General features: G+C 43.9%; 1 protein-coding gene across 1 annotated transcript in view; it reads right to left on the reverse strand.

The window, feature by feature from the left end:
* Window positions 1-5103: 5103 nt before the first annotated feature.
* The window catches only part of SGIP1 (SH3GL interacting endocytic adaptor 1), a 115230-nt gene continuing 104418 nt past the window's right edge, over window positions 5104-15915 (reverse strand). The window contains exons 23-25 of the mRNA XM_044300886.1: window positions 13821-13885; window positions 12776-12940; window positions 5104-5861 (exon numbers count right to left, since the gene is read on the reverse strand). Coding sequence (XP_044156821.1) covers window positions 5839-5861; window positions 12776-12940; window positions 13821-13885 — 253 coding nt within the window. The 3' untranslated portion in view covers window positions 5104-5838. The remainder of the gene's footprint in view (window positions 5862-12775; window positions 12941-13820; window positions 13886-15915) is intronic.

The following is a 15915-nucleotide window of genomic DNA, read 5'->3' on the forward strand; positions in this document are numbered from 1 at the left end:
AGTTGGCAGGCCAATTGAGCCCAGTAATACCATGGTCAGTAAACCATTTACCAGTGGTTTTGGCGCTGTGAGCAGGTGCCAGGTCGTGCTGGAAAATTACATCTTCATCTCCATAAAGCTTTTCAGCAGATGGAAGCATGAAGTGCTCCAAAATCTCCTGATAGCTAGCTGCATTGACCCTGCCCTTGATAAAACACAGTGGACCAACACCAGCAGCTGACATGGCGCCCCAGACCATCACTGACTGTGGGGACTTGACACTGGACTTCAGGCATTTTGGCATTTCCCTCTCCCCAGTCTTCCTCCAGACTCTGGCACCTTGATTTCCGAATGACATGCAAAATTTGCTTTCATCCGAAAAAAGTACTTTGGACCACTGAGCAACAGTCCAGTGCTGCTTCTCTGTAGCCCAGGTCAGGCGCTTCTGCCGCTGTTTCTGGGGAATGAGGCACCTGTAGCCCATTTCCTGCACACGCCTGTACACGGTGGCTCTGGATGTTTCTACTCCAGACTCAGTCCACTGCTTCCGCAGGTCCCCCAAGGTCTGGAATCGGTCCTTCTCCACAATCTTCCTCAGGGTCCGGTCGCCTCTTCTCGTTGTGCAGCGTTTCCTGCCACACTTTTTCCTTCCCACAGACTTCCCACTGAGGGGCCTTGATACAGCACTCTGGGAACAGCCTATTCGTTCAGACATTTCTTTCTGTGTCTTACCCTCTTGCTTGAGGGTGTCAATGATGGCCTTCTGGACAGCAGTCAGGTCGGCAGTCTTACCCATGATTGCGGTTTTGAGTAACGAACCAGGCTGGGAGTTTTTAAAAGCCTCAGGAATCTTTTGCAGGTGTTTAGAGTTAATTAGTTGATTCAGATGATTAGGTTAATAGCTCGTTTAGAGAACCTTTTCATGATATGCTAATTTTTTTAGATGGGAAATTTGGGTTTTCATGAGCTGTATGCCAAAATCATCAATATTAAAACAATAAAAGGCTTGAACTACTTCAGTTGTGTGTAATGAATCTAAAATATATGAAAGTCTAATGTTTATCAGTACATTACAGAAAATAATGAACTTTATCACAATATGCTAATTTTTTTTAGAAGGACCTGTATATGCTCCACTCGTGTTCATAGGGGACAGAAGGCATACAGTAGCATACATCGCCCGCAGGGTACAATTAGAATTTATAGGGGCCCCCCCACAATAGCAGAAATCTCCCATCTTGGCTTTCCCAAAAGACGGAATCACATTCCTGCACCCGAGTCAGGCCTGAGCCTCATAACTGCTAAGGTTGCTGCACCCATGATAACCATACATGCTCCTAAAAAGCACAATAAATGTGTGTGGGAGAGACATCATAATGCACAAGACTTTATCCCTTTATTTAGACTCCCCAGCTTGAGGTTACTTGAAGTGCCCCCTCAGTGTCAAGATGCTGCGATAAAGTCAGCCAAATAACGTGCAGTAAATCAGATATATATATATATTTTTTTTAATAAAATAATTGGGGTGCATTAAATGACAGCATCTCAAGCATGAAACTCAGCAAACAGGGAGACCTCACAGCAAACATTACAACGGCGAATTTACCGAAAATGGTACCAAACAGGTGGAAACAAAAGGTCTCTTCTCGCAGCCTCGGGGAAGAGATAAATGATGGTAAGAAAAGTGTACCTGGCTGATATCTGTCACTCAGTGTCTGACATATGCCCCAATATAATGATGTTTTAAAGGCAAATCAACACGTTTTTATTTCTGCAACCCCTTCTCAGATCCTGTATGGGGTTTCCAATCTTAAGTCGCCCTCAAAACTAGGACGGCTCCAAATTTCTTCTGGTTAGAGTCGTCAAAGTGGAACAAAATAATTGGAAAGTCTAATGCTGAAATAAAAAAGGTATAAAAAGGATAAACAATGTCGTACAGATGCTTTCCTCTAAAAGTTAGTAATTTTGTGCGTTTAACATACAAGTCACCTCCTAGGTGTTGGCCACTCTATTCCAGGGGCTATGACTTGAGTCTCATTCATGTAAATTGGGGTAAACTACAATTACCAGACAGCTCATGGACAGGCGTGACATCCATTCTGGAAAAAAGGCAAACCCCCCTAACTCTGGATAACCCCTTTAACTGGAGTCCACCATACTTTACACTTTGGCTCTGCTTGTTCAGACTGACTGGAGTATATAAGCACAAGCCTACCTCAGACACTGCACTAACCAAAGAACAGTATTAGTTTTGCATTGGGTGTTGCCATTTAGCCCCAGTGCAGCCTCTAGCAGATGGTTGGGCATACGATCTGCTGTCTCCTCGCACACATTGTGATCTGATTGTTTGCTTTGGACAACAACTCAAATGCAGAGGGCCCGTTTTGCAATACACAATGCAACAAAAATGATCACTGACTATTAGAAACAAATGCATCCTTGTATAAAATCCCTATTATATAGTACGTACCCAGACCAGCTTTTATCTGGATGATGGGCCTGTGACTGCACTGTGGTGATGGCCATTTTAGGGATCATCAGGCCATTGCACTGTGTTGAGTCGCTCAACAATCGTATGTATGCAAGACTAATATGCAACTTTTTTTCCTCTATACATTAAGATTTGCAAACTTTTATGCAACTGTCATGCAACAAAATTAAAAACGTCTAAGGAAAGATAAGAAAATGGATGTTCAAGTCTGTGCAACCCCAGCTCCAAGCCTGGATCACACAAGATATTTGTCGAGGTTTGTATTTTACACATAAAACATAGCACCAGCCAGATGTCACAGGTAACCTAGTTCTCATCCTCACAGTGTGGTATATACATGGAGTCATATTCCCGCATGCCCCCCCCCCCCCCCCCCGAAAACCAGTAAAACAACAGAATGCTATTGCAACAAAAAGCATATTAATTGGTGTGTTTATGAACCACATGCAATTTTAGAGGGGTTGTCTTATGAAGCGATATATGGAAATCATAGAAGTTTTTTTCCCCAGAAACAGTAAATAAAAAAAATAAAAAAAAAATGCTGCTCTGAAACTCCAGCTCTTGCAGACTCAAGCTGTCCATGTTTACAGGAAGTCCATTCATCTGAATGGCAGGCATACAAGGCTGATCATAAACATAAGATAGCTGTCAGCCGATGGCTGCTCAGTTTGCCTAAGCATGCATGTGTTCAGAATGAGGAGAGGGGATCAAGCTGCTGTCGGACACCTCTTGTGGTTGCATATCTGCCTGAGAACAAAAGGATTGGGCATATTGAAATCCAACTGTCCAATCTTTATCTCATCAACATCTGCCATTGCCGGAGTCTCAAAAGACCTCATACCAGGTTGGCTGGTTACGCTGAAATCAGTGCGTTAAGCCTAGATATATCGAATGTGTATGGCTCGCAAACAAGCGAGTTAGAGCACCACAGGGTGGGGCTGAATCATTGGAGCACTGCTTTGTTACACCCCAGTGCTCTGCACACTCTCTCCTCCCCTTGACTGACAGGGCTAGACATCTGCATGATGAGGGCAGAGCTGTGTCCTAGCATGTACATACCATATACACTATGTACTGTTGCCTTACCATGAGGAGAGTGGATTTCTATGTTTAGAAAGCTAATATACATATTACTGCTTTCTTCACAGGCCCAATATATGGGTATAAAGACACCAGTAAGATGTATTAGCCTTCGAAGTATAGAAAAACCACAGTCCCCAATGTGATGTAGGCTGAAGGTAAGTGGTCAACCTAGTATGTAGCGATCTCCTTCATTTAACCCATAATAAAAATCTATAGCCTTATCATAAAATAATGTTTTTTATGCTTAGAAAGCAAATATATTGCTGGTTTCTATACAATCATATATTGTGCCTGTGAATAAACCAGTAATATGTTTCAAGTTTCTCAGTATAAAAAACACTATTCTCAATATAGTAAGGCTATTATAAGGCCTTTTATTATGGGTTAAATGAAAGAGAAAAGTAACAAAAAACCCCATATATAAGTCTCTCCTGGGACTTGAACTTAAGGTCGCTACATGCAAGGTTGACCACTTATCTCCAGGCTTCAGCCTTACTACATAGAGCAAAATCGTTTTTCTATTCTTAGAAAGCTAACACATATTACTGGTTTCTTTATAACCATATACTGTGCTTGTAAATAAATCAGTAATATGTATATTAGCTTCCTAAATATAGAAATACACTCTTCTCACTATGGAAAGGTTACAGTACGTAGTGCATACGATATGCACATGCTAGGACACAGCTCTGCCCACAGCATGCTGATGTCTAGTCCTGTCAATCAAGGGGAGAGTGTGCACAGCACAGGGGGTGTAACAAAACAGTGCTTCAAGAATTCAGCTCCACCCCCTAGTGCTCCAACTTGATAATTTGCTTATAAATAAACATGTAGATATTTCTGCAGCTGCTTAGCATATAGACAAAAGAAAGGTATAGTTTTAATCAGCATGATGAGCTCTACCTGGCAGTATGCCTGGATTAATAGGGTTGATCATGCTGACAGAGGCTCTTTAAGACTATCTTTTCGATCCAGCTTCCCCCCCAAAAAAAACAGCTATTTGCTAGGTGTGCCAGACCTCTGACCCATAATGATCGCCTAATTGGAATAGCAGCGAAAAGCTTAATTGGGGAGGTCTATAATGAAACAACCCTTTAATCTTGATATTAGAACAGATGTAATGGATAAGTAGAAACCAGTGGCATTAGAGCTCATTCAGGCGGCCGTATGCTGTCCGTAAAAAAACATATTGTATTCCGTTTTTTTGCTGACCCATAGACTTCAATGGGGCCATGTCCTGATTTTCACTGACAAGTATAGGACATTTTTCATTTGTTTTGCTGAGCCGTGCAATGGAAGAAAAGGCCCCATAGAAGTGAATGGGACAGCATCTAATCCGCAAAAAAAAAAACAGATCCGCATTTTTGTGGACAGTATACGGCCGTCTGAATGAGCCCTTATGCTAAGGCAATGTGCCATGTCAGGACCTCCTACTGTGCTGCAATCTGAAGAAAATGGCTTATTTAGATAGATGTCCCACAATGCACTGCTGTTGGAATTATTAATACAGACTCAGATCCATAAAAAACAGTTGCTTTAACGGCCCTTGATTTTGTATTCGAAAGCTTTATTGGTTTACTTGACAAACCTTGTTCTGTGTGTGGGTTTCTTGTTTTTTTGCTTTTTGATCCTGTGACATCCTTCTGACATTGTCATGCAAATGTCATGTCTAAATGATTTGCATGTTCGGAGACTGTTGTCATGTGCATAGACAAGGATTCAAGACATTGTTTAACCGTAGGCACCCCCTATCATAACTACTGATATAATACATTTCACTCTATATCAGTGGGCTGCAACCTGTGGCCCTCTAGCTGTTATGAAATTACAACTTCATGCTGGGAGTGATAGTCCCACAACAGCAGAAGGGCTATGGGTTGCAGACCGCTGTTTTATATATACACAAAAATCTCCTTATAAGCAGTGTGCCATTCAACAGTACTACTCAGTTGTTTTTATCTTTACATATATATATATATAACCGCTTAATTACATCCATTTATCAATGGTAAAATGTTGAAACGAGAGTCTAACTGCCAAAATACAGCCTTACTGAATTAGGTACAATTTACAAATACGATAATTACATTTTTTAAAACCATCAACAATATTACACCTAGATATAAATACTGCAGGACAGGGCGACACGAAGGTTTCTGTGGAAAATGCTTGGGAAGAAGTTGACGCAACTTCCAGCAGAAATTTCCCACGCTCCAAGAAGAGTTCATGATCTTTAAAATTACAGCTTGTTCGGGAACACTGCTCCTTGGGGGTGTAGTCCTCCATTAGACGTCAGCTAGGTACTTTCCTTTAATAAAAAAAAATATATCTGTAAATTTTGTTGACAGTTTTCCACTCTTCGCGGCCATACAGAATTTTTATGTACTCATGGTTAGTATGATTGAAGACACGGGTACATCAAGAAGGGAGGGGATGTGGATGAAAGGATGAGGGAGGGAGGGATAGATCTGAGAACTTTGCTATCCCTATTGACCCAGAAGAGGGGATACAAATAAATAAATGCCTGAAGTAATCTGCCCTAAAAGAGAAAAATGTCCTTCCGGATTCCATGTGGTGATCAGACAGGATCAATGTAGATTACAATTTTTTTTTTGCAAAAGTAACCTTAGCAGTTAGGCTAGGTGCGGATCTGTCTGGTATCTGCACAGATGGATCCGCACCTATAAATGCAAACAATGGTATCCGTTCAGTAGGGATCAGTCTGCATACACTTAGTAAAAAAAAAAAAGTCTAAGTCAAACGGAGCCGTCCTGACTTTACATTGAAAGTCAATGGGGGACGGATCCATTTACAATTGCACCAATATTATGTCAATGTAGACAGATCCGTCCCCATTGACTTGCATTGTAAGTCAGGACGGACCCGTATGGCTCTGCACCGCCAGGCGGACACCAAAAGGCTGCAATCAGCGTTTTGGTGTCCGCCTCCAGAGCGGAATGGAGGCGGAACGGAGCCAAACTGATGCATTCTGAATGGATCCGCATCCTTTTAGAATGCATTGGGGCTAAACTGATCCGTTTGGAGACGCTTGTGAGAGCCTTGAAACGAATCTCACAGGCGGACCCTGAAACGGCAGTGTAAAAGTAGCCTTAAAAGGGAATTTTAATGACACAAATAATACACTGTTTTATGCCAAATGCAGGTGTTGGGAGTCAAAGATCCACCGGTCTGATATTGATGACCTATCCTAAGGACAGATCGTCAATATGAAAGTCCCAGAAAACCCTCATTCTTAAAATTGTATTCACTTGCATCTGCCTTTAGGAAAGCTGGGTGCCAATTTATATGGCTGCCATTACAACTCTCACAGGGGTTGTCACTAAGCTTTCTCGGAGCCTTAATAGTGAGAATTTTTTGTTACAATTTAATGGACATCTGTCAGAAGATTTGTACCTATGACACTGGCTGACCTGTTACATGTGCGCTTACCAGCCAAAGGCATCCGTGTTGGTCCCATGTTAATATGTGTCCGCATAAGGCCTCTTTTACACTACCGTTTTTTTTTCCGTTTTGCGGTCCGTTTTTTGCGGTCCGTATACGGAACCATTCATTTCAATGGTTCCGCAAAAAAAAACGGAATGTGTTCCGTATGCATTCCGTTTCCGTATTTCCGTTCCGTTGAAAGATAGAACATGTCCTATTATTGCCCGCAAATCACGGTCCGTGGCTCCATTCAAGTTAATGGGTCCGCAAAAAAAAACAGAACACATACGGAAATGCATCTGTATGTCTTCCGTTTCCGTTCCGTTTTTTCTGAACCATCTATTGAAAATGTTATGCCCAGCCTAATTTTTTCTATGTAATTACTGTATACTGTATATGCCATACGGAAAAACGGAACGGAACAACGGAACGGAAACAGAACCACAACGGAAGCAAAAAAACGGAACAATGGATCCGTGAAAAACGGACCGCAAAACACTGAAATGGACATACTGTAGTGTGAAAGAGGCCTTACTGGGATAAATGAAGTTTTAATATATGCAAATGAGCCTCTAGGAGCTTTAGGGGCATTGCCATTACACCTAGAGACTCAGCTCTCTCTGCAACTGCCGCACCCTCTCCACTTTTATTTACTGTAGAAGTCAGGGCCAGGAATGATCACATTTACACTGCCTGGCCTTGTCAAAGTACAGAGGGTGTGGCGGTTGCAGAAAGAGTAGAGTCTCTAGGTGTAATGGCAACACCCCCATTGCTCCTAGAGGCTTATTTGCATATATAAAATCATCATTTTACACAGCAATGCGGACACATATGAACATGGGACCAACACAGCTGCCTTCAGCTGCCAAGAGCACATGTAACAGGTCAGCCAGTGTCATAGGTACAAACCTGCTGACAGATGCCCTTTAACCACCTCCGGACCGCCTAACGCACGGATGCGTCCGGAAGGTGGTTGATCTATTCCTCCTGGACGCATCTGTGCGTCATCTCGCAATAGCCGAGATTTCCTGTGAACGCGCGCGCGCGCTCACAGGAACGGAAGGTAAGCGAGTGGATCTTCAGCCTGCCAGCGGCGATCGCTCACTGGCAGGCTGGAGATGTGATTTTTTTAACCCCTAACAGGTATATTAGACGCTGTTTTGATAACAGCGTCTAATATACCTGCTACCTGGTCCTCTGGTGGTCCCTTTTGTTTGGATCGACCACCAGAGGACACAGGCAGCTCTGTAAAGTACCACAAAACACTACACTACACTACACTACACTACACCCCCCCCCCCCGTCACTTATTAACCCTTTATGAACCACTGATCACCCCATATAGACTCCCTGATCACCCCCCTGTCATTGATCACCCCCCTGTAAGGCTCCATTCAGACATCCGTATGATTTTTACGGATCCACTGATACATGGATCGGATCCGCAAAACACATGCGGACCTCTGAATGGAGCCTTACAGGGGGGTGATCAATGACAAGGGGGTGATCACGCATATAGACTTCCTGATCACTTCCCTGTCATTGATCACCCCCCTGTCATTGATCACCCCCCTGTAAGGCTCCATTCAGACGTCGGTATGATTTTTACGGATCCACTGATACATGGATCGGATCCGAAAAAAAACACATGCGGACGTCTGAATGGAGCCTTACAGGGGGGTGATCAATGACGGAGGTGATCAGGGAGTCTATATGGGTGATCACCCCTCTGTCATTGATCACCCCCCTGTAAGGCTCCATTCAGAGGTCTGCATGTGTTTTGCGGATCCGATTCATGTATCAGTGGATCCGTAAAAATCATACGGACGTCTGAATGGAGCCTTACAGGGGGGTGATCAATGACAGGGGGGTGATCAATGACAGGGGGGTTATCACCCCATATAGACTCCCTGATCACCCCCCTGTCATTGATCACCCCCTGTAAGGCTCCATTCAGACATTTTTTGGGCCCAAGTTAGCGGAAATTTTTTGTTTGTTTTTGTTTTTTCTTACTAAGTCTCATATTCCACTAACTTGTGTCAAAAAATAAAATCTCACATGAACTCACCATACCCCTCACGGAATCCAAATGCGTAAATTTTTTTAGACATTTATATTCCAGACTTCTTCTCACGCTTTAGAGCCCTAAAATGCCAGGGCAGTATAAATACCCCACATGTGACCCCATTTCGGAAAGAAGACACCCCAAGGTATTCCGTGAGGGGCATATTGAGTCCATGAAAGATTGAAATTTTTGTCCCAAGTTAGCGGAAAGGGAGACTTTGTGAGAAAATACAAAAAAAAACAATTTCTGCTAACTTGTGCAAAAAAAAATAAAAAAATTCTAGGAACTCGCCATGCCCCTCACGGAATACCTTGGGGTGTCTTCTTTCCAAAGTGGGGTCACATGTGGGGTATTTATACTGCCCTGGCTTTTTAGGGGCCCGAAAGCGTGAGAAGAAGACTGGGATCCAAATGTCTAAAAATGCCCTCCTAAAAGGAATTTGGGCACCTTTGCGCTAGGCTGCAAAAAAGTGTCACACATGTGGTATCGCCGTACTCAGGAGAAGTTGGGGAATGTGTTTTGGGGTGTCATTTTACATATACCCATGCTGGGTGAGAGAAATTTCTTGGTCAAATGCCAACTTTGTATAATAAAATGGGAAAAGTTGTCATTTGCCAAGATATTTCTCTCACCCAGCATTGGTATATGTAAAATGACACCCCAAAACACATTCCCCAACTTCTCCTGAGTACGGCGATACCAGATGTGTGACACTTTATTGCAGCCAAGGTGGGCAAAGGGCCACATATTCCAAAGTGCACCTTTCGGATTTCACCGGCCATTTTTTACACATTTTGATTGCAAAGTACTTCTCACACATATGGGCCCCTAAATTGCCAGGGCAGTATAACTACCCCACAAGTGACCCCATTTTGGAAAGAAGACACCCCAAGGTATTCCGTGAGGGGCATGGCGAGTTCCTAGAATTTTTTATTTTTTGTCGCAAGTTAGTGGAATATGAGACTTTGTAAGGAAAAAAAAAAAAAAATCATCATTTTCCGCTAACTTGTGACAAAAAATAAAAAGTTCTATGAACTCACTATGCCCATCAGCGAATACCTTAGGGTGTCTACTTTCCGAAATGGGGTCATTTGTGGGGTGTTTGTACTGTCTGGGCATTGTAGAACCTCAGGAAACATGACAGGTGCTCAGAAAGTCAGAGCTGCTTCAAAAAGCGGAAATTCACATTTTTGTACCATAGTTTGTAAACGCTATAACTTTTACCCAAACCATTTTTTTTTTTGCCCAAACATTTTTTTTTTAATCAAAGACATGTAGAACAATAAATTTAGTGAAAAATTTATAAATGGATGTCGTTTTTTTTTTGCAAAATTTTACAGCTGAAAGTGAAAAATGACATTTTTTTGAAAAAAAAAAAAAAATCGGTAAATTTCGATTAATAACAAAGTAAAAATGTCAGCAGCAAAAAAATACCACCAAATGAAAGCTCTATTAGTGAGAAGAAAAGGAGGTAAAATTAATTTGGGTGGTAAGTTGCATGACCGAGCAATAAACGGTGAAAGTAGTGTAGTGCCGAAGTGTAAAAAGTGGCCTGGTCATTAAAGGGGTTGTCCCATTTCATTAATTGCTGTTAATCAGTTTCCCCAAGTGTCCTTGAATAATCTTCTAAATAACTTCCATTTCCTAACTTGCACGGTTCTCCTGAAAAATGCCTTCATCTGCGCCTCTGTTGTCTACCTGTATCCCATGGATACGGCCAGATACTTGCGGGGCTTGTATGTGCCGCGCCTGCGCACAATGTCCTACCTTCTCCCCAGCCGGCCGCTCGAGAACGCGCACGCATGGCTGTTTTACAAGCTGGGGAGGCGTGTCCTGCATGCTGGAGATAGTGCCGGGGAGAGAGACTGTCTGCCTGCTACGCTGCTGTCCTGCAGATTCTAGAGGAGGGAGGAGGGCCCTGGAAGATCACGGTGGCAGAGGTTAGTGATTGATATGCTCCCCTGGGCCCTATTAGTCACGGGCCGACTCCTTCTGGGCGCCGGAGCACACGGCGTCCTCGGTTGCTATGACGCCGTGCGCTCCCTCCTGCCGCCGGAATACAGTGATACATCTTATAGATCATAGCAGTGTATTACTGTTTTCCGGCAGCATGAGGGAGCGCACGGCGTCATAGCAACCGAGGACGCCGTGTGCTCCGGCGCCCAGAAGGAGTCCAGGCAGCAATCCACAGATGCCCCCCCCCACCCCATAAGTGCCCTCCACAGATGCCCCCCCACCCCATAAGTGCCATCCACAGATGCCCCCACCCCATAAATGCACTCCACAGATGCCCCCACCCCATAAATGCACTCCACAGATGCCCCCCCACCCCATAAGTGCCCTCCACAGATGCCCCCCCACCCCATAAGTGCACTCCACAGATGCCCCCACCCCATAAGTGCCCTCCACAGATGCCCCCCCACCCCATAAGTGCCCTCCACAGATGCCCCCCCACCCCATAAGTGTCCTCCACAGATGCCCCCACCCCATAAGTGCCCTCCACAGATGCCCCCCCCCCCCCATATAAGCTGGGTAATAGGTCAGTGATAATATCAGACACCGGGAAAGCTGGGTAATAAGTCTATAAGACTTATTACCCAGCTTTCCCGGTATCAGATATTATCACTGACTTATTACCCAGCTTTCCCGGTGAACAATATTATCACTGACTTATTACCCAGCTTTCCCGGTATCAGATATTATCACTGACTTATTACCCAGCTTTACCGGGAAAGCTGGGTAATAAGTCAGTGATAATATTGTTCACCGGGAAAGCTGGGTAATAAGTCAGTGATAATATTGTACACCGGGAAAGCTGGGTAATAAGTCAGTGATAATATTGTACACCGGGAAAGCTGGGTAATAAGTCTGTAATATTATTGTACACCGGGAAAGCTGGGTAATAAGTCAGTGATAATATTGTACTCCGGGAAAGCTGGGTAATAAGTCAGTGATAATATCTGATACCGGGAAAGCTGGGTAATAAGTCAGTGATAATATCTGATACCGGGAAAGCTGGGTAATAAGTCAGTGATAATATCAGACATCGGGAAAGCTGGGTAATAAGTCAGTGAATATATCTATCTATATCTAGCACAGATCATATGGCTACTAGCTAACATGCATTTGGGCTGTAGTGATTTATTGTTTTTGCTGCACAGAATGGGTTTGTAACACAGGTTTTATGTGTAAGTGTATTAGAATGCAGGACAGCCACAAGTTACTCCATTAGTTCACTAGCATTGGTCAGTGGTCACTGAGTGATTCCCCAGCAGGGGGAGGGGCTTTACATACTCTGCAGGCTCCATGTGGATGACTCATCCACATGAACGAGCACGGACTGAGCTCTGAGGGTGAGTCATGAGGAGGCGTGGCCTTCACTCAACTGCCTGAGAACCAGGAAGTTATCAGGACATTTACTGCTGGTAAGATTGAAACAGCAAAGTGGGACAACCCCTTTAAGGGGGTTTTAGCTAGCGGGGTTAAAGTGGTTAAGAAGCATAACCAACTTTTTTTAGCATTCAGAATTCTGGGAAAACTGTCTGACCTGTCCAAGGGGAGCTGCACTGGTGACATACTGGCCAACCAGATTTTTCAGAAATATGCAAATGCTAAGATCAAAATAAAACTTCAGCTTTACATACAAATTACTTCAGATGAGTATATAAGAATTTTGCATCACTGTATGCTTTTCTTTTAAATACATCACTTACCTGCTGCAAACCTCTTTTTCACAAGTGAGAACCTGTACCCTCCTCCTACAAGCTCGATGTCACATCCAGACAAAGTGCTTCCTTCGCTAGTGAACTGTACCGCTAAGGGCGCTGGTTTACTGGGGCCTTCTGACAGCTGGAACCTCGCGAGCAAAGAGCCAACACCTTAAAAAAAAACAAAAAAACACGGCATTAGTGCCCAGGAGAAGTCCTTTGACACTGAAAATAATTTAAAGGGATTGTGGAAAATAAGTTTTCCAAAGAAAAAATCCCTTGAGGGCAGATGTATTCATCAAGTATCTAGTGCCCTCCCAAATACTTAAACTTCTGTTCCAGTCCCACCCAACGGCTACAGCTACAGCACTCAAAGGGAGCATCACTAAGCTTTCTCAGACTCCTCAATGGCTATGAATCAGGGGCAGTCTGGAAGCTTAAAGTGGCCCTGGAAAAAAATACTAGAAGTGGCCCCATTTTGTAGTTGGGTCCAAATTGAGGGAAGGCAGGGCCAGCAATACCATATTGTGCACATTATACAACCCCAACAGAACCAAATACCACAGTCCATCCCAAAATACTGCCAGCAGCACAAAATACATCCCTAAAAACTTACACTGGCCGGTGTGGGGAGGGCTCAATTGGCCCCCTGGGCATCAGCCCACCGGGAAATTTCCCTGTAAGGTCTATGGCCAATCTGCCCCTGCTATGAATGCCATAACTAGGCAGACTTGTATTCAGGAGTCTGAGAGAGCTGAGTGACAGTCCCTATGGGAGTGGTAATTGCAGCCATATTGCTTGTCAGCAGCTAATTTCAATCAGCGAGAGTGCTGTGATTCAGACCCCCAACTAACCTGATAGAAATGGCCTACCATAAGTCCTGGAAGAGCCCTTTAAGGCACACTCAGGAATCAACAAATACATTATGAAATAAAAATGAAGCACAAAACATTAATAATAAGAAAAGTCAAAAATCCACTATGTAAACTGCTGAGATGTTAAAAAAAAAGGTTTCCGCTTAAAAGAAGGCGTAAAAATGTCCTGAATTTACCTCCATTTTCTGATTTCTGGGAAATATCTGGAATTTTCCATAATATCCTCTGTTGTTCTGCATTCCTGAAATGGATAAAATCAGTCAGTGGAGCAGACATGCCTCGCAGCAGCCTTAGGCTGGTTTCACACGGGCGTTGCAGGAAAAGGTGCGGGTGCGTTGCGGGAACACGCGCGATTTTTCCGCACGAGTGCAAAACATTGTAATGCGTTTTGCACTCGTGTGAGAAAAATCCCGCATGTTTTGTACCCAAACCCGAACTTCTTCACAGAAGTTCGGGCTTGGGATCGGTGTTCTGTAGATTGTATTATTTTCCCTTATAACATGGTTATAAGGGAAAATAATAGCATTCTGAATACAGCATGCATAGTACAATAGCACTGGAGGGGTAAAAATAAATAATTTAACTCGCCTTAATACACTTGATCGCGAAGCCGGCATCTCCTTCTGTCTTTATCTTAGCTGTGTGCAGTAACAGGACCTGTGGTGACGTCACTCCGGTCATCACATGATCTATTACCATGGTGATGGATCATGTGATGGACCATGTGATGACCGGAGTGACTTCACCACAGGTCCTTTTCCTGTGCACAGCTAAGATGAAGACAGAAGGAGATGCCGGCTGCGCGATCAAGTGGATTAAGGCGAGTTAAATTATTTATTTATTTTTAACCCCTCCAGCGCTATTGTACTATGCATTCTATATTCAGAATGCTATTATTTTCCCTTATAACCATGTTATAAGGGAAAATAATAATGATCGGGTCTCCATCCCAATTGTCTCCTAGCAACCGTGCGTGAAAATCGCACCGCATCCGCACTTGCTTGCGGATGCTTGCGATTTTCACGCAACCCCATTCATTTCTATGGGGCCTGCGTTACGTGAAAAAGGCACAATAAAGAGCATGCTGCGATTTTCACGCAACGCACAAGGGATGCGTGAAAATCACCGCTCATGTGAACAGCCCCATAGAAATGAATGGGGCGGGATGCAGTGCGGGTGCAATGCGTTCAACTCACGCATCGCATCCGCGCGGAATACTCGCCGTTGTGAAAGGGGCCTTAACTCTCCGCTAACCATCTGCAGGGCAGTGGTAAGGATATTCTACATTGTCTTCAGGATTGGGACATTTAAACTTGTCCTAATGTCATTAATAAACTATGGGGGTCATTTACTTAATATGCCAAAATTTGGTGTATTTTAGGTGCAGATGGCGAGGCAACGGTTAGTTGTGCCGCTATCTGCTACTTCGCCCCATTCACGGCAGGTCTAAATTTGTGGGCGGGGAGGGGCCGGAAGCCCATCTCATTCATAATTTTCTACGCCCTTTTTAGATGCAGAAAATAGTCTAAATGTAAGACAGCTCGGAAGCGGTCTTACATTTAAAAACTGGTGCTGGATGCGCCAAAGTTATGAAGAGGCAGTCACCTCTTTATAACTTCCACGGATCCACTGCCAGCGTTGGGCCTTTAAGACCAGCATCTAAAAAATACCACATTTTCCAATCACTTCTTGCTGCTCAAAAGGTTTATTCACTTTGGAAAATCCCTTTTTGTTAGATTATCACAGGGTATCCTGCTGCCTGGACCCTCAGTTGTAATCTGTTGTGGAACTCCGCAGCAAATAATCTGTACTGCCCACTCCAAAAGGGGAAATGAAGCGTTACACAGTTTCCGGTGAAAGCAATAGACTGTCCCTGTAATTCACAGATATGCCTGGTCCTTCATAGTAAGGGCTCATGCACACGACTGCGATCGGTCTAGGAAACAGTCTGCATGTCTGTCGGATCTCCCGGGCCAACCGCGGCTCCTCTGAACTGAACTTACTGTATCTTAGTGGTTTATGATGCAGTCAGTTCATATCTGATCGCAGATCTCTTGTACTGAACTCTCCGTTCTCAGTGCATCATAAAACACTATGATGCAGTCCGTTCAGGGAAGCCACGGGTGGCCCGGGAGATCCGGCAGACACAGATCGTGTTTGCCGGGCCGATCACAGTAGTGTGCATAAGTCCATTCTTTGTAGCGATGCTTTGACTTATAGAGGAAGACCCTGAACACTCCTCTCTTAACTCACTAATAGGGTGTATGAAAA

Source organism: Bufo gargarizans, chromosome 7 (genome assembly GCF_014858855.1).
Source record: "Bufo gargarizans isolate SCDJY-AF-19 chromosome 7, ASM1485885v1, whole genome shotgun sequence".
Taxonomy (NCBI): domain Eukaryota; kingdom Metazoa; phylum Chordata; class Amphibia; order Anura; family Bufonidae; genus Bufo; species Bufo gargarizans.